The 25,334-nt window shown below is 41.5% G+C and overlaps 1 protein-coding gene across 1 annotated transcript in view; it reads right to left on the minus strand.

Annotated features, from left to right (window-relative positions):
- Positions 1 to 24,603, minus strand: part of ADGB (androglobin) — a 219,879-nt gene extending 195,276 nt beyond the window's left edge. The window contains 1 exon segment of the mRNA XM_026649581.1: positions 24,527 to 24,603. Within this exon segment, the coding sequence (XP_026505366.1) occupies positions 24,527 to 24,603 (77 nt within the window).
- Between the last annotated feature and the right edge of the window lie 731 nt (positions 24,604 to 25,334).

The following is a 25,334-nucleotide window of genomic DNA, read 5'->3' on the forward strand; positions in this document are numbered from 1 at the left end:
TTTGCATAGCAAAGTGTCACCACAACACATCCCCTTTTAGCTCGAGGTGGCATTTCAGCAGCTGTGCCTCAGTTTCATCCCTCTATCCTTTTGCCTACTGCAGGCATAGGACTGTCCTGGTGCTCCATCCAGACTATTTTACTGAAGTCCTAAAATTACATATACAAAAACCAAACCTTCAGCCTAGTTCAGCTCATCTGACACCCACTCCATCTCAGGCACACTTTGACCACCCCATGATCCCAGGGCTGGCCCACTCTTTCCCTTACTCAGGAGTTCAGGGAGACTCCAGCTAAGCCTCCAGCCCACCCCTGGAGAAGCTTATCTGGCCTTTCTCCTTCTCAGACTTCCTTTAGGCATCTTCCCAGAGAGAATATCTCTATTCAGCCTCCTCCCACAACTGGCCTTACCCAGCTCCTTATGGACCAACAAGCTCTGTCCTGCCGCAGCTGAGCTTTATTTCTAATTAGTCCAGGTGCAAGCAGGCAGCTTAATTGGCCTCTCAGGCCAATATTAACCTTTTCATGGCATGGGTGGGGTAAACTACTGCATCGTGCTTTCACATACACCCAAATTAGCAAATAAATACATAAATAAAAATTGCATGTTCTTATGTTTCCCTCTGGAAATATAAATTAAGTATCTGGCAGTTTAAAAAAAACTTCAAGGACAACTTGATTGTCTTACAAATTTTAATTTATTTATTTATTGGTCTAAATGTGTGTGTTTAGTTTTTTTAAGTATTTATGGACAAGAAAAAGATTAATTCAATAATAAAAAAAAAGATGTTCTGGAGTCATTCCCAAAGACAATTAAAAAATTCACATAATTCAATGTTTAAACATTAAATTATCCACCGCTATTTGGGGTGGAAAGAAAGGAATTTAATTAATATTTTCCTAACCAATTAAAACCAAAATACTAACCAATCCTGTTTTCACTCAATATTTTATATTTCAGCAAATCTTGAGTTATCGCAACCTAGCTAAAGAATTTAACAAGCTTCTCAAAAAAGGAGAATAATACAGTAGTTGAGAGTACTCTCTACACAATAGCTACGGGGGTGGGGGGGGAAGGAGGGAGGAGGCCTACTAAAAGAGCTGATCTTCCATACAGCTTTTTGTAACATAATTTAAAAAATCTATATGAAGATGTCAGATTTTCATTATTTCCTTTTCTGTTTTGCTTTGTCATTTCCAAGTAATTTTTCATCCATACTGTGGTTCCATATGCATTCCCCCACACCATAAAAGATAGGTGTAGATCTTGCACTTCACAAACAGTTTTGGTGGGAATGATGGCTGGGTTGCTTCCCTCCCTTGCAAACATTTTTATTTGGTTCATTTCCTTTCTTTGGCTTTTGCTTAGCGAGCTAAATTTGAGAAAGGCCATACAACCTTTTCCCCACTGTAAAATAAGTCTCCTTTATTTTTGGCCACTTGTAACACACAGAAAGGACAAACTGGTCTAACAGTACATTAGTGGTGCCTACACTATCTCCTTAACGCTTCACATAGGGATCTTGCTAGAGCCTTCAGTGTATACAAGAGCCTTTTCCTCATCCATACTTGGAACCAAATCTTCCCCATGAATCCCATAAATTCCAATAGATCCATTTATTCTTCATTAGTGTTTCTCAGGATTTGTCAGTTTCTGCAAATACCTTGCCACCTTTTTTACTCTTTTCCCTAAATCCCTGTCATTCTTTATGACACAGGTTGCAAAGTGTCTACTTTCTTTGCAGATCTCAACTGTTTAATTTTTTCAGCTTTTCTCTTTAATCCTTCATCACTAACCTGTTATGTAACCATTTTCTAGCAAGCTTGCTACTTTAGTTTCTAAATTTGTTAAGGCTTTCTTCATGTCATCCATTTTATGGCAAGTAAGTGGTAGAAAGGATTTCACGCTTTCCTTATGATATCATGATATTGGCCTGGGAAAAACAATTGAAATGAGCCTGACGACTGGTTGAGCAGTGCAAAGCCTGAGCTCTGGGACCAGACCCCTGCCATTTAAATAAGCCAGTCCTCTTGATTTGGGTATTCTTGTGACTAATGTCTTAGACACACAGAAACAAGAGTCTGGAATTCACTTCCTACTCCTCAGTGACATGCTACATTAGCCATTGCTTATCTTCTCAGTGGCAGTTTACCTACTTAGTGACTGTCATTGCTGACACCTGGCTCCACCCACATACATCTTTTGTGCATTTATTTAAAAGCTTTATCCATTTTACATGAAAATGTACAAAAAGATGAACCATGAACTTAACCATACAATCCCAATGGAAGGTAAGATATGGGCTATATTAGCAGCTTCTCTCATTGTCTCCTGGGCAGCATTTCCAGTTTGGGAACTGACTTGGTAACTGAAAGCCAAAACTTTGTTAACACAGAGTTAAGATTGCCTGGGGGTGTCTTGTGATCTTCCAGAATGTCAAGTTCATCTACATTCAAACCTCTGAAAACCAGAAAATGAACAGATACAAACTTCTGAAGCAAACAAACTTCTGAAAACCAGGAAATACATTAAGGTACAGGCCACACCCATAATGGAGCTTTAAATGTTTCCCTACAGCTGTCAATAGCCACTGAGAATAGTTCAGTGAGAGGGAGTGCCATAAATAAACATGAAGAATGACTAAGAGAATGTGCCATTTGTACAGATTTGATTTGCTGCATTTATCTGCATGCACTTCAGCTGTTAGGTGTAGCTGTACTGAATGGTGAAGTGATTAATTGGAGCAGGTTGGGAGTGCTGTCACTCTGGTATGAGGAAAAGTGCATGCATATGTTGGGGATCAGATATGTCTCATTTCAGTGCTAAATTCTGTAGGCTGTGTCAACAGCGGTGCATAAGGGTCTTCTTGCTATAGGGATTGTCAGCAGTCTGGTGTCATGTATGACAGTGGTCTCTGGAGCATAGTGAAGGGCAAGTGAAGGCAATGTCTCAGACGGAATCCTCAAGGCAAAGGTGACCTACATTCAAGTTTTGCGTAAGCAAACAAAAGGTGTTAGATTTTGTCCTATAGTGCTCATATGCTGTTTCCTGAATTTTCTATAGTATCTGTAAGGGTAGAGCCCACAATCCCTGACATCCCCGCTCCAGCTGAAACCAGGACTGGAGCCCTGGGGAGCCCCAAGCCCTGGCACCCTCCATGGGATAGAAGCTGGGAACTGAGCCGCGGCACTGAAACCCCGAGCCCCAGCACCCCATGTGAGGCTGAAACCAGGAGCAGAGCCGCAGGGCTGAAGCCCTGAGCCCCAGCACTCCCCCCAGATCTAAAGCCCTGAGCCCTGGTGCTCCCGAGGGTCAGAAACCCTGACCCCACCCCACCGGAAGCCCTGACCCTCCCACCCTGCTGCTGAAGCCCCAACGCCCCAGTAGCTGAAGTCCGTAATGTCTTGTTCAGCGTTATGGACAGTTCAGAGTTACGGACAACCTCTATTCCTGAGGAGCCCATAACTTTGAGGTTCTACTGTAATTATCCTGGTCATCCCCTTTAACCCTTTTTAAATATTAGCACAATATTAGCCTTCTTCTAGTTTTCTGGAACTTCCCCAAGATTAATTGAAAAGCAACATTAACTGTCCAGCAAGCAAATTGGTCAGCTCTTTCAAAACTCTTGAGTGCAAGTTTTATGGACTTGCTGATTCAAAAGTGTCCAACTTTAGTATCTGCTGTTTAACATCCTCCCAAGCTACTACTGGACAGTATTTCATGATCATTATATGATATGACTACATCATCTCTTCCCCTCCAAAACTATAGATAAAATATTTATTAAATATTTCTGCCTTTTCAGCATTATTATTCTAACATATCCATCTAGTAATTGACTAATACAGTGGTTTTCAAATAATGTAATCTGCTACATAACCCCATCTGAAATAGGGGACTCATAATATACTTATGAAACAGAAGGGAAAAAAATGGTCTGTAAGGGATACAGGATTTTTCTGGCAGACAAGAGCTCGTGTACCCCTAGAGATATGTGTACCCCAGTTTGAAAACCACTGGATTAATACCATTGTTAGGATTCTTTTTGTTCTTAATATTCTTAAAAAACATCTTTCTTATTGTACTTAATTCTGCTGGCCATATTTCTCCTTGTCCTTTTGCTTCCCTTATCAACTTTCTATGATTCCTTTTACAGGAAAGACTCACTGAGGGAAGATTCAGAATTAAGGGTACTATATCCCTGTTGGTCAAGGACAAGTCTGTTTTTGTAAGTAGTTTGGCCTGCTTGGATGTGTAATGGATTTGGGATTCTGGTACTTGGGTTCCCAGGTAACAGTTGCTTTCCGGACTAAACCAAAAATGTAATAAAGTTATATGCAGAAGTCTTTAGCCATGTTTTGTGTACTCAGTTTACTGGAGATGACTTCAGTGAGAACAAGGGAAGCAATGTAATGGCCTAGAAACAATGTGATGATCATTAACAACTCTGTTTCCTTACCTTCAAGAACGAGGAAAATAACAGTTTCTGCATCCTAACATAGCTGCACTTCACAAAGAATAAAATAACAGGGCACAATGATAATGATAGGCAATCATTCTTACTGCTCAACTTTAAAAAAAAAAAAATCTGAAGTAAAAATGCATTTTATTTGTTCAGTCGTTGACTTTGTTTTTTAGAAGTCATAGAATCTACTTTGTGTCATCAGTCTCTCACTGTCAACACTAATAATTTTCACTAAAGCTATGAAACACTTTGGGGAAAACATGCTTTTTAATATCAGTAGTCAAGTCATGTAAAACTTTTAGATCTGCTGTTTTTCCTTTCAGCAAAATTCCATTAATTAGCTTATCCACATTTATATGTATTTCTACGCTGATCATTTTCAAATGTCAGTTGAATTTAAAAGTAGTGCATACCAACAAGATTTAGGTCCAACTCTCACTCCCTACCAATATAACCAGTGAACTGAAACCAGAAGTGCATGAGTTAAGTCAGTTAAAACATTTTTTGTTAAAAGAAGAATTTGAATTGGCACTAATTCAGCAATGCAAGTACAGAAATATTACAGTTGCAAGAATATTTGACTAGTATAATAATTTAGAGACAATATAGGAAGCTACATTCAAAAAGCTATGGATGAAATTCAGCAGTAAGGAATTATTTAAATCTAAGCACTCTCACTCTGTCATAGTCTACCCTATAAATGACCTCAATGGATTGGCCCATGGGGAATAAGATTCCACACTGAATATTTTATACAGGTCACAATGGATTTAATGATAAACTTGTAAGCTCACACTGTGAATGAACCTAATCAAAGCTAAATCAAAACACATTTGACATATTTTTTGTACAAGGATGCATGTGAGTGAAAGTCTAGTCTTGGTGTTCAAACAGTGCATATGTATTGTTTTAGAGTTTGGGGCCCCTGTTTTATTCCCTTCATTTTTCAGTATGCCATCACCAGCAGTAAGCTCAAAAAAGTAGAGGTAAAAGCAGGAGAAAGCACCTGCTTCCTGGAAAGAGACCATCTGGCTGTTGCTGCTTTGGACAGCAGCAATAGCCAAACATCTGCAGCACAAGGAAGAAGGGACAGGAAAGCTCAGCTGGTCACTTACAGTGAGAATAACTAACTTTACATAGAGTTCCCTACTCCTATCCCCTTCTGTTTATGAATCAAGACATGTCGTAGGAGGCAAAGGAACACACTGGATCCTTCACCTAGAAGGTAAGTTATCAGTATGCCTCACGAAAGGTGAATCAAAGCCAAGTCTAGATGTAAAACACTGCAAGGATTTTGGGTGAGCACTGACTCTCCAAGACATGAGAGTATCTAGTTAATTAAGCCTAAATTCCAGAATGCATGTTATGAATTTGTTTTATATGTAGCTATTCGTTTCCAATACTTCTACTTGCGATTACTTGAATCTCTGCTTTTTAAAATAAACATTCTTGATTTCACTATAAGCATATCTAAGTGCTGTGTGTTCAGTGGAGCGATGATCTGAGTAAGTGGAACTGGTAAGCTGGAGTACACTGTTCCTTTGGAAGCAACAAATTTGTGAATATTGAGAGTGTCCGGTAGACCAGGGGCTGGACACTCCAGGGAGTTGCTTGGAGGGAGTATGGAGTTGGAGTATGACTATTGCTAACCTGTAGAGTAACAGCAGGGTCTGCATAGGCCAAGAGGATAGTGCTTGTGTTGCCCGTGGCCAGGGGAGTTGGGGAGGTGTCCCTCAGCAAGCACAGACAAGCTTCCTCAAACTAAGATCAGGTGGTAGCTTGGTGCCTCGCAGCCTTGAGTGCTCCTGGGAAGTGTCAGAGCCAGGCCCCAGAAGTAAGAGCAGGGAGCCTGTCTATCCTGGGCTCTCAATGAGTCCCCAGCTGGCACCCAGGCAAAGTAGAGGAGGAAGCCATCTGACTCAAATGCAGAAGGCACAAGAGCTGGATTGGAGGACAGGGAGGGAAAAGAGTCGATTGGGACAAGGAACCTAGTGAGATTGAGAGAAGAGGGTGAGAGGGGAGAGACAGATTAGATGAGTTGGAAGGAGGTAACTGGGACTGGCTGGGCAAGGAGACAGGAACTGGAATGAGAAGCCTGAGGAACGGAGACTGGGAAAGAAGCCAGGGGTAGGAAAAATAGAAAAATTGGTGGAGGCAATGAGCAGAAGGAGTCAAGCTTGAGGGTAACTAGTGAAAGGGTCCGTGGCTACTAAAGCACATTTCTCTCCAAAGCTTTGGATGGAACTCAAGATTCTCGAGTCTCACTATTTCTCTTTTGTCAGCAAATGTATGTGAACCCTGCTGGCAAAGTGTGTTACATCTCCCTCTAGTGGCTGGTCTACACAAAGCATGACAAACTACTACTACTAGTGGTTACACCAGGGGTCGGCAACCTTTCAGAAGTGGTGTGCCGAATCTTCATTTATTCACTCTAATTTAAGGTTTCGCATGCCAGTATTACATTTTAAAGTTTTTAGAAGGTCTCCTTCTATAAGTCTATAATATATAACTAAACTATTGTTGTATGTAAAGTAAATAAGATTTTAAAAATGTTTAAGAAGCTTCATTTAAAATTAAATTAAAATGCAGAGCCCCCTGGACCGGTGGCCAGGACCCGGGCAGTATGCGTGCCACTGTAAATCAGCTCGCGTGCCACCTTTGGCACACGTGCCATAGGTTACCTACCCCTGGGTTACACCATCAGCTCTAGTGGCAGATGTCAGCCCTTGCTTCATTCAGTGTACAGGATGAACATGCTCTTAAAATGAATCATGGCTGTGTTGTGAATTAGGCTGTTGTCTGTAAGATCACGGTCTCGTTTACTGCAGAAGTTGGAAGGTCTGTAGTAAAGGAGGTAGGGGACTGCAGAAAAAGAATAAGACTGGAAGGGACCTCAAGAGGTCTTCCAGTCCAATTTCCTGCACTCAGGGCAGGACTATTATCTAGGCCATTCCTGACAGGTGTTTGTCTAACCTACTCTTAAAAACCTCAAATGATAAAAATTCCACAACCTCCCTAGGCAATTTATTCCAGTGTTTAACTACCCTGACAGTTAGGAAATTTTTCCTAATGTCCAACCTAAACCTCCCTTGCTGCACTTTAAGCCCATTGCTTCTTGTCCTATCCTCAGAGGTTAAGAAGAACAATTCTTCTCCCTTCTCTTTGTAGTAACCTTTTATGTACTTGAATACTGTTATGTCCCCCCCTCAGTCTTCTCTTTTCCAGAGACAAACCTATTTTTTTCAATCTTCCCTCACTGGTCATGATTTCTAAACCTTTAATCTTTTTTGTTGCTCTTCTCTGGACTTTTTCCAATTTGTCCACATTTTTCCTGAAATGTGGCACCCAGAACTGGACACAATACTCCAGTTGAGACCTTATCCAAGAACTTGTTGGATAATCTATGCCCTACTGTGTTATTTTCCTAACTGATGTTTGGGTAGTTGAAGTCCCCATCACCACCAACTCCTGTGCTTTGGATGATTTTGTTAGTTGTTTAAAAAAAGCCTCATCCACCTCTTTGTCCTGGTTAGGTGGTCTGTAGCAGACCTCTACCATGACATCACCTTGTTTTTTACCCCTTTTATCCTTACCCAGAAACTTTCAACAAGTCTTTCTCCTATTTCCATCTCAACCTGTCTAAATGTATGTATCTTTGATATATAAGGCAACACCTCTTCCCTTCAGGAAAGAAAGGATGGCCTCATTGTTGAATGCTGCCCTGGAGGATTGGATTCTGTCTCTGCCTCTGCTACAGGGCAACAACATATATGGAGAAATATAAAATGCTACATGCGTGCATTAACTATTGTTAAGGCTACGATTTAGTCATGGAGGTCACGGAAGTCATGGAATCCGTGACTTCCAGTGACCGCCGTGACTTCAGCCTGCGGTGGTCGGGAGCTGAAGGGTCCTTCACCACCCGCGGAGGTAGGGAGCTATGGGGTACCCCCCCGCGTCTCTGGTGGTCCCCATAGCTTCAAGCCACCACAGGCAGCCGACTGCTGTGGGTGGCAAGGAAACCCCCGAGCTCCCGAGCACCACGGCCCCCAGAACTGCAGGTGGCAGGGGTACCCTGCAGCTCCCAGCCCCTGTTGGCAGTGGGGGAACCCCACAGCTCCCAGCCCCCATGGGCAGCGGGGGACCCCCAGAGCTGCAAGCAGCAGAGGTACCCCGGAACTCCCATCTGCTGACAGTGGCTCCTAGTCCCTGCACAGCTGCCACACTTCAGGCGGTGTGGGGACCCGCAGATCCCATTTTGTCAGGGATATTTTTAGTAAAAGTCACAGACAGGTCATGGCTTCCGTTAATTTTTCTTTTTTGCCTGTGACCTGTCTGTAATTTTTACTAAAAATATCTGTGACAAAATCTTAACCTTAACTATTGTAGAAAAAATAAGAGATTGAAAGTAAGAGATAACATAACATTTAGTAGCCAAATATTCATTATATTCAGATCAGTAAAATAATGTCTAAAATGAGAGATTGTAAATGCACATAAGCAAAATCTCTGTCTTGCATCATCAAGGGAATTCAGTCAGTTAGCACACTGATCTGGTTATAAATGGCATTCCCACCATCCGCAACATACTTTGTTTACAAGCAAGTGGCACTCTAAGACGTGTGAAATTCTTTCCTGCCTTTGAAAACATAATCCTTAAAAGCAAATCTCTACTGATCATTGCAAGCAAGGGACAAACACTTCAGCAGCAATAGGATATAAACTGTTTTGGAAGTAAGTTTTTTATCTCTAAAGAACGATACCATATTTCTTGTGTTCCTGGTATATGACAGGATAGAACTCCCCACCTCAAAGATTTTTCACCTTCAGAGAGTAGCTGTTATAGTGATGATGATAGATGCTCCTGCTGGTCTGCACATACTACAAATTCCACTACCGCCTTTTGAACCTAAGGGCTTGTCTACACTAACACTTTACAGCATTGCAACTTTCTTGCTCAGGGGTGTGAAAAAACACACACACACCCTGAGCGCAGCAAGTTTCAGCGCTGTAAAGCGCCAGTATAAACAGTGCACGGCTCTGGTAGCTACGCCCCTCGTGGAGGTCGTTTTTTTAGAGCTCTCCCTGCACTCTGCTGTGACTACACAAGCCATGTTAAAGCGCTGCCATGGCAGCGCTTTAACGTTGTCAGTGTAGACTAGCCCTAAGACTGTAACTCATTTGTGTGTATATGTTTACCTGATTTAACCTTGTAAATAACTCAATTCTTTTTCTTAGTTAATAAATCTTTAGTTAACTACAAGCGCTGTCTTTGGTGTAAGATCTAAAGTCCAATTGATCTGGGGTAAGTGACTGGTCTTTTGGGGCGAGGGGGGTAACCTGGATATTGTTGTGATTTTTGGTGCAAGGGACCATCGGTCACAAAGGCAAGCTTGCCTCGGTAGCAAGATAGATCGGAGTACTCAAGGGGACTGTCTGTGACTCAATGGTTAGAGTGGTAGAGTGCCTGAGGAGTTTACACTTGACTGTGAGTTCTATACTTAGATTTCATCAATCAGTTTGGGGTTTGTGTCCTTTTTCTTACCAGTCTGCCCTAAGGTTGGTACTCATGCTCTTGAGCCACTCAGACAACTTTACAGAGATAATGTAAAATCAAGGGGCATGGGAAGGAAAGATCCTTAAGTGGTCAACTTAAAAATATATATATAGAGAGAGAGAGAGAGAGATACCTATCTCATAGAACTGGAAGGGACCTCGAAAGGTCATTGTGTCCAGCCCCCTGCCTTCACTAGCAGGACCAAGTACTGATTTTGCCCCAGATCCCTAAGTGGCCCCCTCAAGGATTGAACTCACAACCCTGGGTTTAGCAGGCCAATGCTCAAAACCACTGAGCTATCCCTCCCCAGTTTACAAACTGGTGGTCCTTTTCAGATGGTCCTGTTGCTCCACCTGTTCTGTACCTCCTTCCCTCAGGCATAGCAACATATAGCTCCAGTTTTTTAACAAGTGGCAGATCATAATTGGCTAACCAACACCAATTAAGTGTTTGGCAACCTTAACTAAAGGCATCACTATATACTTCTCCAATAATGTCTGCTGTACAGGCAGCATCTATAGCCTTATATGGGCTCAGATATGTTGTGCTGAATCAGACTGGAAAGCTTAGTGAAAGACAAAAAAAATCCTCTTAGGCAATCCAGCAAGAAAAATTAGGGTGATCAAATTATATTTTATGGCTACCTGTATGCATTACCTTTATAGAACCTAAAATAGCCTGGTCATGTATAGAATGTAAATATAAAAGATAGCTCCAGTATTTGTAGAATTAATTCACAATTTTCAGGGCTTCTTTCTCTAAATAACTTTAAAGTCTATTAATCATTGTTCCTTTTTATACTATCAGTACTCCTATGATAAGTCAAAAAAATTCAGGTATGTATTAGATAGCAACAAATACCACTTAACAGTAGGAAAACAATGTAAAACAAAATTTTACTGCAGCAACAGATGCTCATTAGAAAAGTGAGATAATCAGAAATAACCTGCCTTGCAATTACTACAGACTACTAAACTTACAGGATGATATTTTCTCACCCATCTTGTAATCATCCATGTCCTTCTCTGTCATAGGGACATCAGTGCGACCATGCCATCTGGGTTTTGTAGACTAGAGTTACACATCACTTGCATATTGATTGAAACATGGCCAAAATTGTCTTGCAAACATATTGAACAAGAGGGGTAACAGAAGCCCACATGATAAACAAATGTCCAACACTGGCCTCCGAGATCTGAGAGGAAAGAACAGATCAACCTTAACCAGGGGTTCAACAGAGAGATCAACAATACCCAGTGGTCAAAGACAGCAGACAGATCTAAAACAATCACTACGGACACTTGACCTTTGTTTGTCATTAGGAGGAAATCATCATCATCAACATCATCATCAACAAAATAGTGCTATCTTCATGCCACACAGGATGTATGCCAGATTGAAAACAGTCAAGAAAGTCAGAGGACTCTACCTGGTAAAATGACTTTGCTACAAGATTCAATAAGTTTACCCAAAAAGAAAAAGTTAATAATACTGTGATAGCTGACAAAATTTTAAATGTCAAGGGTTGTGGGCTTAATGACTACTACTTTTTGACTAGCTGGCATGGCACAGGGAGGCATTAATAAATTCATCCAACAGCAGACCACTCATAATCCACGCCTAGCCCTGTTGGATTTTACTGGGCATGAGAGGCACAGGTCCAACTTGCAAAATGCAAGTCTTAGCTTCCAGAGAAGAAATGGCATTTGTCTCTTCTTGACATATTTCTGCAAATAAGGACAATCTTTTCTGTAATATCAATAAAAAAAATACACTTTGCATCAAGAAATAGACTATTTCCACCACCCAGATTTCCACTGGTCAAGATTTCACTGGTAGGGAGGAAGAAAAAGTGTTCTTTATTTCTACGACAGAGATAGCGCAGATTTTCAAAAAACATATATTTGGCAAATCAGAGTTAGCAACCCTAACCTCCTCCCTGTGGGCCTGATCTAAAGTCTGTTGAAATCACTGGAAAGATTCTCACTGACTTCAGTAGGCTGTCATTCAGAATCTGAATGTGTAACCTATTGCAGACACTCCTGCACACTAAAATAAATAAACCTGTGTGCGACATCATGGCTGATACACTGAGATGTTTGATTAAAAGCACCTGTTGAAAGGACTAAGATCATTGGAACATTTTGGATATTTAGGGGAGGAATTTAGGGCCCAATTATGTAGTGTGCCAAGTGCTATCAACACCCACTCCAATGGGAGTTAACGCCAATCAGCATCTCACAGAAGGCATTCATCACCTCAGAAGTGAAGTACTGGTCCCACTGAAATCAATGGTAAAACTCCCATTGACTTCAATGGGACCAAGATTTCACTCCAGTTGAAGTCCCAAGGTGTGCTCAACACAATGACGATCCTGTTGAGAGGGTCTACTAGCTCTGGTAATTGGCCTAGAAAGAACGCCATGATTATGGTTTATTTATATTGCTTATGAAAAATGGCATTAACCTATACATGATTTCATAGTCTAGTAAATGCCAAATTCAGTTTTCCATTTTAGTTTTCTAATTCAGTCTTTATCAATTCTGGCAAAGAACAAAGAATTACTCAATCTAAAATAGAATACTGAAAGGAAAATCTGAAAGCATTTGATTTAATAGCTATTTTGTCAATGCAGTATTAACAATAAAAACATATTAAATATTATATTAATAAATTATCTATTTTCTAAACAAATAAAAATTCTCCTAAAAAGTAAACTGAAGTGGCTATTTTTAAAACTAATAAGATAATATATCCTGTGTTCTGTTAAAACTTTCAAAATTATTATAAAGTCCTGCTTCTAGCATTTCTGTTGCAGAAACCAACTACATTCTCCTGTGATTATACATGCATAACTCATTAATAGTAATCAGCATCACATGTGCAGAGGCAGAAACACAGGCCACAAAAGGAGTAGCAAGAAACTGCACTCTGTTTTCTCATGAGAAAAACAAGTTTCCTTGTAAAATGTTTGCTTCAAGATAAAAATATCACTTCTTAATAGATTAGAACAAGCTGTCACCTCTTTCTCTTGATTTAAATTCACTATCTATGGTTCAACAGAACTTCCTCACAGCTTAGACCAGAAAGCTTAACTGATGGTTTGTTGAACTAGAAGAGATATACCGGTATGTTGTCCTGACCTGATGCTTTTTCAACTTACGCTTTAAAAACAGTCTTCATACATCCAAAAGATCTTAATCGTATTAAGAGGCTGACAAAAAGGTAATTAGAGATAGGGTAGTCTGCAAAACAATTCAAGAATTACTGCAACTTCAGGTTGTTTGTCAAATGGATTTTTAGTGTTGCCAGCTTTTATGGCCATCACCGTACACTAGGGTGACCAGACACCAAATGTGAAAAATCGGGATGGGGTGGGGGGTAATAGGAGCCTATATAAGAAAAAGACCCAAAAATCAGGACTGTTCCTATAAAATCGGGACATCTGGTCACCCTACCGTACATTGTCAGTAACAAAAAAAGAGAGCTTGATCCTGCCCTATGCTACAATTTGTGCTGTGAATTAAGTTAAAAAAACAAACAAACAAAAAACACACAGTCTGCTAGTGCATGCCAGAGCAGCAGCCAATTTAAGAAGCTACAATATGTGCACATAAATCACATCATTTAGGCTTTTACCTCTGACCCTAGAGACAATGGGCCTGATTCTCATTTATATTAAGGTCACTCTACATCATGTTGGCAGAAGAGGCTGAAAGTGTGAACAAATGTCTTTCTAAACGACATGCTATAGCTCAAACTGAGGTTCTGGCTTGATGCAGAAATTTCTGGGTGAAGTTCTATGGCATGTGTTATGAAAGAGGTCAGTTTAGATTATCATAATAGTAGGTTTGGGCATTTGACCAGTCCAAAAATAATTGGTCAACTGACCAGTCAAATATTGTCAAATAATGTCAAAAATGGTCAGATATTTTAAAGCACTAATTTAGCAGAACAGTAACAAAAAAAGAGTAAGACGTCATGGTCTCCAATAGGCTTAGATTTAGATAGTTTTTGTAACTAAGCATATGTATTAAGTTATTTAACTGAGTGATTTTTAACTCAGAAGAATGCAAAACACAATGAAATGAAATTTTAAAAACTGAAATAATTATTACTATCTTTTTTAGCAATGTTAGGTTAAAAGTGAATTCAAGACTGAAGTATTACAAAAGAGAAAAATGAAATTAAACAGAAATAAAAACAAACACATAGCAACTATAAAGAGAAAAAGTCATTTTTAAATGCACTTAAGCTAGGTAGGCAACAGGCCAACTCCTCCAGCAGCTTAATGGCTGTGCATCTTTTCTCTTTGTGCTGGGGGAGTTCATTTCTGAGTTATTTTTTGTATATTTGTCTAGTCAGTTTAGATTGTAAACTCTTTGAGGCAAGGACTGCGTCTTTTAACTTGTTTAATGTGCGTTGTAAACTGCCACATACATAGATGGCCTGGTGTACAATAAAGACATACATACATATGTTTATTCTAGAAGATTCCAACCAATCAAGATGCTCAACTTTGAATTAGTTCACCTTTTTCACAAAAGGTGGCCTTAGTATGTGGTACAGTTAGTGATCAAGACATTTAAGTAGACTTGCTAACAGATGGCACCATGATGTAACCAAAAAGACAGGCTGCTGTCTACATCAGGGCATTCTTGCTGAAATATTTTACTGTTGTTAAATAATAGACGGTCAAGTGACATTATTTGACCGGTCAATTTACTGGTATTCCAAGCCTACATATCAATGCCTTCTGGCTTTAAAGTCTATAAATCTACTAATAAAATGAACATGCATTTTAAGACATCTTTACACTATCAAAGTGGTATACGGTGGATGTAAATGAGAATCAGGTCCTGGGGATCTGCTTCTTATCTCAATAACACTGGATTTACATTGGCTTAATCTTTCCATTAGTGCAGTTACACTTAGTTTACAGGTTCCAGTGGTAGCCGTGTTAGTCTGTATCAGCAAAAAAAAAAAAAAAAAAAACGAGGAGTCCTTGTGTCACAAGGACTCCTCATTTTTTTTTTATTTAGTTTACAGTAGCGTGAGAGCTGAGGCATGTCCTATGCCTTCCATTTCTAATTTTAGATCTCAATATAATTAATGTAAACATTTTCTCTCACTCTTTATACATTTTCTCAGCAAAAATACAACACACAGAATCTGTAACTAATTACATATTTGCTAGTCTCAGGTGACACTAGGAATTCATTCTGTATCCTACCCACAGTGGTCTCATCTGATAATGCTTGATGTGAGATCTCAAAGGAAAAATGCTATTCTAGCTAAACACAGTGATAATTCTTTTCACTTGAATTATTTTTTTTAATTGTGTGATAGCAGCTCTTGTGAATTAGTGATTTTACTATGTAAGTTAAGTATTTTCAGTTTCCAAAGAAAAGGCGTAGTTTCTTCAGAGGACCAAGGAGTAACCAAGAAGCATATTGTAAGGCTACCTCTTTAGAGACAACATGACTTGAAATACTGCCTTTGTGGATTTCACTTGAAGTAAATCTGCAGATGATAGCCCACCCTTAAAGAACTTGTACACGGGAAATCAAGGTAATATCTCTTTCCCTTACTGAGGCAACTAAGACTGCACTGGAAAATAAAAAGTTGTTGTCACAGGATGGATGTTGAAAAATTATATTTGATATACTAATTATACATATCAAGAAACATGGAATTACTGAACATATAATAGGGTGATAAGTAATAGCCAACATGGATTTGTCAACAAATCATGCCAAACCAACCTAATTTCCTTTTTGACAGGATAACTGGACTAGTGGATGGGGGAAAGCTGTAGACAGGATATATCTTGATTTTATTTAAGCTTGTGACACAGTTTCACATGATATTCTCATAACCAAACTAGGGAAAGGTGAGCTAGATGAAATTACTATAAAGAGGGTGCCCAACCGGTTGAAAGATCATATTAAAAGAGTAGCTATCAATCTTCTCTATCAAATTAGGACATATCTAGTGAGGTCCTGCAGGGGTCCAGTACTAGTCAATATTTTTTATTAATGACTTAGATAATGGAGTGGAGAATATACTTATAACATTTGTAGATGACTAAGCTGGGAGCGCTTGCCAGCAATTTGGAGGACATGATTAAAATTCCAAATGACCTTGATGAATTGGAGAAGTGGTCCAAAATTTACAAGATGACATTCAACAAAGACAAGCGCAAAGTACTACACTTCAGAGCAACTGGCAGGGTGATGGTACACCTGAAAATGAGTTGGGGATTACAGTGAATCACAAATGAATGAGAGTCAAGAATGTAATACAATTCCAAAAAAGAATAATATTCTGGGGTGTATTAATGGAAATGTTGTATGTAAGACATGAGACGTAACTGTCCCACTCTACTTGGCACTGGTGAGGACTCAGCTGAATTTCTTTGTCCACATCTGGGTGCCACACTTTAAGAAAAATGTGGACAAATTGTAGCGAACCCAAAGGAGAGTTACAAAAATGATAAAAGGTTTAGAAAACCTGACCTTATGAGGAAAGGTGAACAAATCTGGCTGTTTAGTCTTGAGAAAAGATGACAGTGGGGGATCTGATAACATTCTTCAAATATATTAAGGGCTGTTATAAAAAGGATGGTGATCAATTGTTCTCCTTGTCCTATGAAGGCTGGACAAGAAGTAAGGGGCTTAATCTGCAGCAAGGGAGTGTGACGCTGCACTCCATAATGTTCTATGGAAATATGCTTATGAGTGTAAATATAATGTAACTGGAATATGCTTTATGCAAAGGGTCTCTTGTAAGGTATCATTACAAAGATTATAACCTACTGAATATATTCCTTCTATTTGTATGCATGTATCATTCTTGTATCTGAAGCTAGAAATATAAAGTATAACTCTGTGCTCCTATTGAAATTATGCAAAGTGTGAGCCATTAATGGTGGTTTACAATCTTGATGGCTCCCATGACTAGGACAATTGGTTGTAGATGGTTTATTTACCTGTAAGCCTTCTTGTGGACCCGTGGGCCAGCCTGTGGGTAATGAAGAATGAGGTCTTACAGTGACATGTGACCATGTCACCTGATACTGGAATCCATCTTAAACCTGGTGCTTTTCCATTTAGAAGGAGGGGTGGGGACCCAGAGAGACAAAAGATTCCCGCCTTGTGCCAAAGCTATAAAAGGGGGTGGAACAGAACAAACGGGGCTACCAGTCATGAGAAAACCACTAGTTACCACCTGAGCTGGAACTAACAAGGACTATACCAGGGGAAAGGATTGGGCCCAGTCTAGAAAGGAGTCTAGTCTGTGAAAGAAGCTTATTGAAACATCTATGAGGGTGAAATTTTACCTATAATCAGTTTCTTAATGTACTAGGCTTAGACTTGCGTGTTTTTGCTTTATTTTGCTTGGTGACTTACTTTGTTCTGTCTGTTATTACTTGAAACCACTTAAATCCTACTTTTTATATGTAATAAAATCACTTCTGTTTATTAATTAACCGAGAATAAGTGATTAATACCTGGGGGAGCAAACAGCTGTGCATCTCTCTCTATCAGTGTTATAGAAGGCAGACAATTTATGAGTTTACCTTGTAAAAGCTTTATACAGAGTAAAATGGATTTATTTGGGGTTTGGAACCCATTGGGAACTGGTTGTCTGGGCGCTGGAGATAGGTGACCTGCTGAGCAGTTTTTGGTTAAAGTCTGCAGCTTTGGGGGCGTGGATGAGACATGAGTCTCTGTTGCAGCAGGCTAGCACGTCTGGCTCAATAAGGCAGGATTCTGGAGTCCCAAGCTGGCAGGGAAAACAGGCTCAGAGGTAATCTAAGCATGTCAGGTGACAGTCCCAAGGGGTTCTCTGTGACCGAACCTGTCACAGGGAGATTTAGGTTAGATACCGGGAAAACCTTTCTAACTATAAGGTTAGTTAAGCTCTGGAATAGTCTTCCAAGAGAGGTTGTGGAAACCCTGTAATTAGGGATTTTTAAGAACAGGTTAGACAATTACCTGACAGCAACGGTCTATTTATACTTGGCCCGGCCGCAGCGCAGGGTGCTGGACTAGCCGACCTCTTGAGGTCCCTTCCAGCCCTACATTTCTATGATTCTGTGATGTGAGAACTGTAAGTCTATGGCTAAAATAAAAATTATTGATCATCTAACATAACATTAAGTAAGGGAACCCAGAGAAACAAAGGAGGGGAGAGTGACACAGGTGGCAATCCGATGGCAAAGGATCCCTCGTTCTTTGCAAACTCTCATCTCAGATCTGACAAGCTCACTGCACAAAACACATCTTATAGGATATTTTATCCACAGAGTAACACATAAGGTATCTACACAGAAAGCTTGTAACTTATGAAGATTCATAATCACTGCAAGATGTATGTATGGGTAATATTTAAGGAATTTATATTTATATTGAAAGTATGCTTTATGGACTTCAGAGTAGAAAGTAGCCACCAGGAAGTAATGTGTCTCAAGGATGACCCATTTTGGCAAGAGGGAGCTGTCATCCCTCCCTAGTCAGCTGGTGAGGTAACACAAGGTTTCATTTCTACCCTTTCCACATCCCAAAACAGTCAACAGAAAACCATCAAAGAATTACAAATGATCAAAACCACTTGGAGGTAAAAAGGAATATTTTAGCAGGCAAGAGATCACCCTGGCTATGAATAAGGCAAAAGACCGTTTCAATATATCAGAATGTTTGGATCCTGGTTCTTGTGAAACCAGCCAGTTCTGCAACAGCCTCAACCTGGGGGGTGGGGTGGGGGGGAGAGAGGCTACTTTATTGCATAAGACAGTTAACTATTGATAAGTGTAGACCCAGATTCACATTTTAAAAATTTTGTTTTGTTCTGTAACCACTTGTTTCCACCATTTTCTCTCACTTCTAGTTAAATCTTTACTCTTTCTTAAAGAAATCTACTTTTATTTTATAAATGCTCATGAGTGCTGTGTCACAGGGTGCTTCTTCAACTCCCCAGAGAGCAGCAGTTTTGCCTGGCCTATTTTTGTGTTCTCTCAGTCACAAACCCACACAGTGTGTTTCTTTTCCACTATGGCACCTTTAATCCTCTATTTTCAAACAGCACAGGACATAGCACAGATATACAGCAGGAGGAGCCTTTCACATAGCTGCTCTCCTCCATCCAGCTCACCCTCTAGGCTCTCCCCTGCTTTCTGTTCCTCCCAATTATATATCCTCCAAGTTACTGAGCCAATTGTCTCACTAGCCCAGCAATTACCACCCAGTGTCAGTAATCCCCACCAGTAACAGGTTGATTGATTCCAGTTAAGCCTGAAGTCTTCTCTGTGCTACTGCAACCTCAGTGAGCAGGGTGCTACAACTAGCACTCTGTCACAGGTGCTTTAAGGCAGTGGTTCTCAAACTAGGGCCGTCGCTTGTTCAGGGAAAGCCCCTGGCGGGCCGGGCCGGTTTGTTTACCTGCCGCGTCCACAGGTTCAGCCGATCGCGGCTCACCATTCCAGGCCAATGGGGGCTGCAGGAAGCCGCGGCTAGCACATCCCTCAGCCCACGCCGCTTCCTGCAGCCCCCATTGGCCTGGAGTAGCGAATCGCGGCCAGTGGAAGCCATGATCGGCCGAACCTGCGGACGCAGCAGGTAAACAAACCGGCCCAGCCCGCCAGGGGCTTTCCCTGAACAAGCGGCGGCCCTAGTTTGAGAACAACTGCTTTAAGGTAAAACTAGTTAATTAGGATACACTACATTAGTTAATTAGGATACTTTTGAGTGCAGATAATCTAGAATTTCTGTGAGTAGCCAATATTAGGGGCTCAATGTCACAGGAGAATGATTCAAAGGGACTTGGCTATTAGGGTGCATCTACTACTATTAATCAGCAAGGAAAAGTTAGGGCTGGCATAGCCCACAGCAGACTACTTGAGTAGCTAAAAGGCTGGAGCACCTAGGTGGTGTTAGGGAGCTGACACCCTACTACCACAAGAAAGACTCCCTCTCACTGGAAGCAGGCGTTAATAAGGTGACTCCCAGTCCTGGATACCCCAAGAATCATCACACAGAGATAGGTTAAAGATACCAATTTAGGATGGGAAAAAGAGTTATCTAAATATTAATTGGCCAGCTCCAACTGATAAAAAACCATTGTGTGATGAATGCCAGTAATTGCATATGCAATAGATTCAAAGGAGAATTTCAAGAGCACCTTCCAGTAGTGCACTACTGGATGTGACTAACATCTAATGCATATAGTTTATTCTTTTTCTCGTCCTCTCTCCAGGAGCAAAATTGGGCATGCAGTGTAATTTTTGAGGGGCAGGGGGAAGGATTAAATGTACACACAATGTATTTATATTAGAGAAGGCACGGTCAAAGTGTGTCTTGCCCTTAGAGTGGACAGTGGTGAGGTGTATAATTATCCTTCTTTCCTCCATTATGCCCAAGGAGTGGATTTGTAAACATTCTGTATTACTTGAAGCTATCATCAGCTCTTAGGAAACTCCATGTCCAGGTATTCTGCATCACTGTAGTCCCGACAGAAGATGCTGATATGTATAACTGAGGCCAGATCATCGTCCACCAGGATGAGAGTCTCTTAACCAACTGGAGATAGTATAAAGCATTACTTGTGGATGCTACTATATATGAGAGCTTAGCATTTGTGAGGAATGCAGGAGTACTCCTTGTGAGTGTGAGTATTCAAACAAATGAAACTGCAACATGGATGCAAACTCTTCAAAGTGCTTTCCTCTGACTACCAGCATCACCTCTGTCTTGCTTGGGTTCAGCTTCAACCAACTGTTCTTTATCCATGAGTTGATTTCATCCAAGCAATGAGCCATCTTAGTGCTAGTGGTATGACTATATGTGATGTAGGATAAGTAGAACTTTGTGTCATCTGCATATTGCTGGCACTTGAGTCCATGTTGTCTCACTATTTCAGCTAATATCTGCATGTAGATGTTGAACAGGACCAGAGAGAGAATGGTCCTTGTGGGACTCCACAAGTGAGAGTTCTAGTGGTGGAGGTACTGTGACCCAGGGACCCATTACTGCCAACAGGCGGGGGGGGGGGGAACATGGGATTAATAGGGTTTTATAAGGATTTCCTGGGTTGGATATACATAATAGTTCACTGAAGGGAGCCATGAGACCCAGTAGTAGCCCACTGGCTGACATAATCATTGGAAAATGTATTTATGAATAATATTTAAATAATTATGAACCTATATTGAACATTATGTTCTTAAGATCTTGGAGTTAAGGCAGGTCACCAGGAGGTGACATACCTTAGAAATATTCCCTTCAGGCAGGAGGGAACAGATGTGAAATAAGAGATTGTGAAATCTACAAGAAAGAAAATCTACTAGATGAAACAGAGCAGGGAGTGTCCTGTTCATGACTAAAGATAAAAGATTGTTCTGGTATATCTTGGAGCGTAAGGAAACACACTGAATCCTTCACCTGGGACAAGCTGACAGCATACTTGTCTCATGAAAGGAGAATCACAGCCAAGCCTGGCTGTAAAGCACTGCAAGGATTTTGGGTGAGCAATACTCTACAAGAATGTAACTGCCATAATGAGTCAGCCCATGGTCCATCTTGCCCAGTATCATGTCTCTGACAGTAGCCAGTACCAGAGCTTCAGGGACAAAGTACAGAACAAGGCAACAGAACAAAGATCTGCCCCTCTCTTCCATTCCCTGCTTCTGGAAGTCAGAGGTTTAGGGTTGCCCCAAGTATGCCCCTGACCATATTAGCTCATAGCCATTGAAGGACATAATTCAATGTGCAGCACCCTTTGGTTTCAAGTAGTATTAAAAACCCAAATACATGTTTCTACCTTCAGCACCCCCACTATAAAAATTGTTCCAGTACCACTGTGCAAGTGTCCAGTGGGCCTGGGGCTGGACACTCCATGGAGACCCTCAGAGGGCTTACAGCTTAGAGTGCACCAATTGCTAACCTGTAGAGAGACCATGAGGCCTGCAAGGCCTAGAGGGCAGTGCTTTTGTTGCCTGGGGCTGGTGGAATTGGGGAGCTGAACCACAGCAGGCACAGACAAGGCTTCCTCACACTAAGTGCAGGTGGCAGCTATGTGCCTCATGGTCCTGGGTACTCCCAGGAAGTGTCACAGGAACAGTTTCCCATTACTACGTATTGGGTGCATCCCTCTAGGAAGGTCTTCAACCCATTTTTTAGTCCTCTCTCATATGAGAGAACAGTATCTCATGGTCAACAGTTTTGAACAGTGCAGAGAGGTCCAGGAAAATGAGAATGGGAGTTAGCCATCATCCATGCACAGCAAGAGTTCATCCATCAGTTCCTCTAAAGCTGTTTTTGTCCCATTCCCTGGCCTGAATCCTGATAGTGCCAGGACTAAAGACTAGGCATTCCATTCTTAGATAATTAAAAAACAATCTATTTATTTATCTTTGCAGAAATAAACACTTTCACACAGCAAGGTTATTCCCTACAGTATGTGTGGTGGTGCTTTAGGCCTGTCTAGTCTAGTTTTAAATGTCTCAAGAGATGAGGCTTAGTGTTTCTATTCAGTGCATAAATATTTCTAATGTTGTTTATACTTAACTACCAAAGTGCCTTATAACATGCAGCAAATATCTAGCCATTATGCATTGTCTTCCTTTGTGTAAAAATAATACACGTAAGTTTTCAATGCCAGATGGCTCTTGAAACTGATCTCCTTTATAACATCTCCCACTATGGATGGCATCCACAGTCAAATTCTTAAATCAATCCACAGCATTGGGGTCCTTTTAGGTCCAAAAACTATGGCAGCAAACCCCGTTTCTGTTTGCAACTGGCCAGAAGACTGCGTTCTGTACTATTAGAAAAAGAACGGCCCATAACAATCCACACATTTGGAACATATTGACAGTTATATCTAGGAATCAAGCCACAAATCTTAAAAAATCTCCAATTGAAGCAGCCTGTCAAGGTTTAGCAACACAGGGCACCACAAACTTATCATTCCAGTGCTCTGCCTTCTGGTTTGAATACTGTTCAAAGTATCTGTTCTGATATTCAAAGCTCTCCATGTGGCTGATCATAGCTAATGGAGAGATCCTGTTTTCCTCTGTAATCATGACTTCCCTCAACAGCTACAATCCACTGGAACAATTAAACCGTCAACCAGTGTAGGATGCTCCTGATGAAAGAAGCAAAACTTTCATAGGAGCTGGATCTAAACTATGGAACTCAATCCTGCAAGAGAAAAGAATGGGCTTTGGAACAAACCACTTTCTGAACTAAATTCAATATTCATTTAGTCAATTAACACAAAAGCAAACAAAGACCCCCTACAAACAAATCAACCTATTTCTCTGAAATGTTGGGAAAAAAGAAAGAGAGGGAAAGAGAGGTTTTCATTTATATTTTTAAATATTTGAGTGGTACCCAGATACTATGGTGATGGGAGCCATATGTGTCTAGATAGAGAGTTAAGAGGGGCCGAAGTTTCCAGATGACATCATCATAGTTAGAACAAAATTTTTGAACCAGGCTGTTTTGAAAAACAGATTTTTGTTTGAAAAAAAAATATTTCAATTTGTGTCTATTTTGGACAGTCTACAATAGAAACTTTAAATGAAAAATATTCCCTGCTGGTTGTGCAATATTTGTTTTCATTTTCATTGGGTTTTGGTTTTCAATATTTTTATTACCATTTTAATTGGTCGGCTTAGTGACAGAGTGACGTCTTTTCATTTTCAAAATGTGTCGATTTTGAAAACTAACAAAAATTCCAAAGAAAACTCAGAAAATGACAAAAAAACAAACAATTGCAGAAAATAAACTGAACAAAACCACTTCCAAATATTGTTTACATTTCTGAGCTTTCTTTTTTCAAACCCATTCTAACAGCTACAAAGAGAACAAATGATGCCCTAGTGCCAAGCACCCTGCAGCCACAAAGGTCCACATGAACAGCCAAAGGCCACGGGGGTTTGTGAGAGAGAAGGAACCTTCTGATTCCGACTGGTACCCCAGTACCCCTTATTGCCTCTGTCACAGGGGAGAGGGAAGGGCAGAGAAGCTAGAACTAGGCTGGTGACACTCAGGCATTAGGACAAGGAGCCTCATGCAACTTTGAGCCAACCGCAATACAAACCGCACTCATTGGAAGTTGGTCGATTTCTGTACAAAGTAATTAAGCCTCGGGGGAAAAGGGGGGGAAAGCAACAGGTGTATAAAGAGAGAGAAAGAGAGAGATCGATCTCCCGGGTAGGGGGAGGCGCGTCCACCGGCTCAGTGCAGACACTGTTTGTACCGGGGGAGGGGACAAAACAACTTCCCCAACCAGAGCCAGCAGGAGCTGGTCCATTTCCTAATGTTGCCAAACAAGTGACCCACCCCACCGCAAGGACTCGGCTAGGGCGCCCTGCGCTGGGAGGCGGCTGCTGCGCCCCTGGCTCTAGGGAGGAGGCTGGGGCGCTGTCTGGGGCATCCCCGAGGGGCAGGAGATATCCGCGGGCGAGGGGCCCGTGGCGGCGGCGGCGGGTCTCTTACTCTTTGGCGGGGGCGCTGAGGTGCGCGGAGTTGTTGCGAGTGAGCAGCTCCTTCTTCTTGCTTTGCTTGGAGGCCATGGCGCCGCCGCCCCCGGCCCGGTGCTGCAGCCCGGCCGCGCTTCAGCCGCCGGGGGCCGCGTCCGCTCAGCGTTGCTAAGAGACGCGGAACCGCGACGCCGCGGAGCATGCCCGGGAGAGCGGGGCTGGGCACAGGCCCGGGGGCGGGGGCGGGGGTAACAGGGGAAGTAGGAGAGACAGAGGGTAAATCACTAGTAGAGGGGGGTAAAATCGGGGGGACACAGAGGGAGCAAACCTGGGAGGGGGCAGGGGGCAGAGGGGTAAAATCCAGGGAGCAGGAGGAGACAGGGGGGTTGGGGGGGGGGGTTCATGAAGGAGCCACAGCAGGGTTTCCCCTTTGTCCTGGAGGAAAGGTGTAGAATTGTCACAAAGGCAAGGAGTAAGGAGAGAGGGCGGGCAGGCAGGGGAGAGACACCATGTAGTTTGTTAGCTGGAATCATCGCTGCTCAGCTTGAAACATAATTAAGGAAGAAGAGAAGTGAGCAAAAAAGGAGGGCAAAGGGATGTAGGGTGAAAGCAAGGCTAATCTAAGCTCTGCCGGGGGCTGAACTAGACATCTCAGCACCAGGCAGCTGCAAAGGTGGCATAAAGCTCCCTCACCCAGCACTCAGCACAGCTGGGCAAGTCCAAAACTCTGTCTAATGTGTTTAGGCATGAGCCATCTGTGGTTCATTCTGTGCTGTTTGAAACAATAATGATCTCCCATCACTCTCTGAGAGGAATTGCACATG

This window comes from Terrapene carolina, unplaced genomic scaffold, assembly GCF_002925995.2.
Source record: "Terrapene carolina triunguis isolate 2854851 unplaced genomic scaffold, T_m_triunguis-2.0 Scaffold85, whole genome shotgun sequence".
In the NCBI taxonomy this organism is placed as follows: Eukaryota; Metazoa; Chordata; order Testudines; family Emydidae; genus Terrapene; species Terrapene triunguis.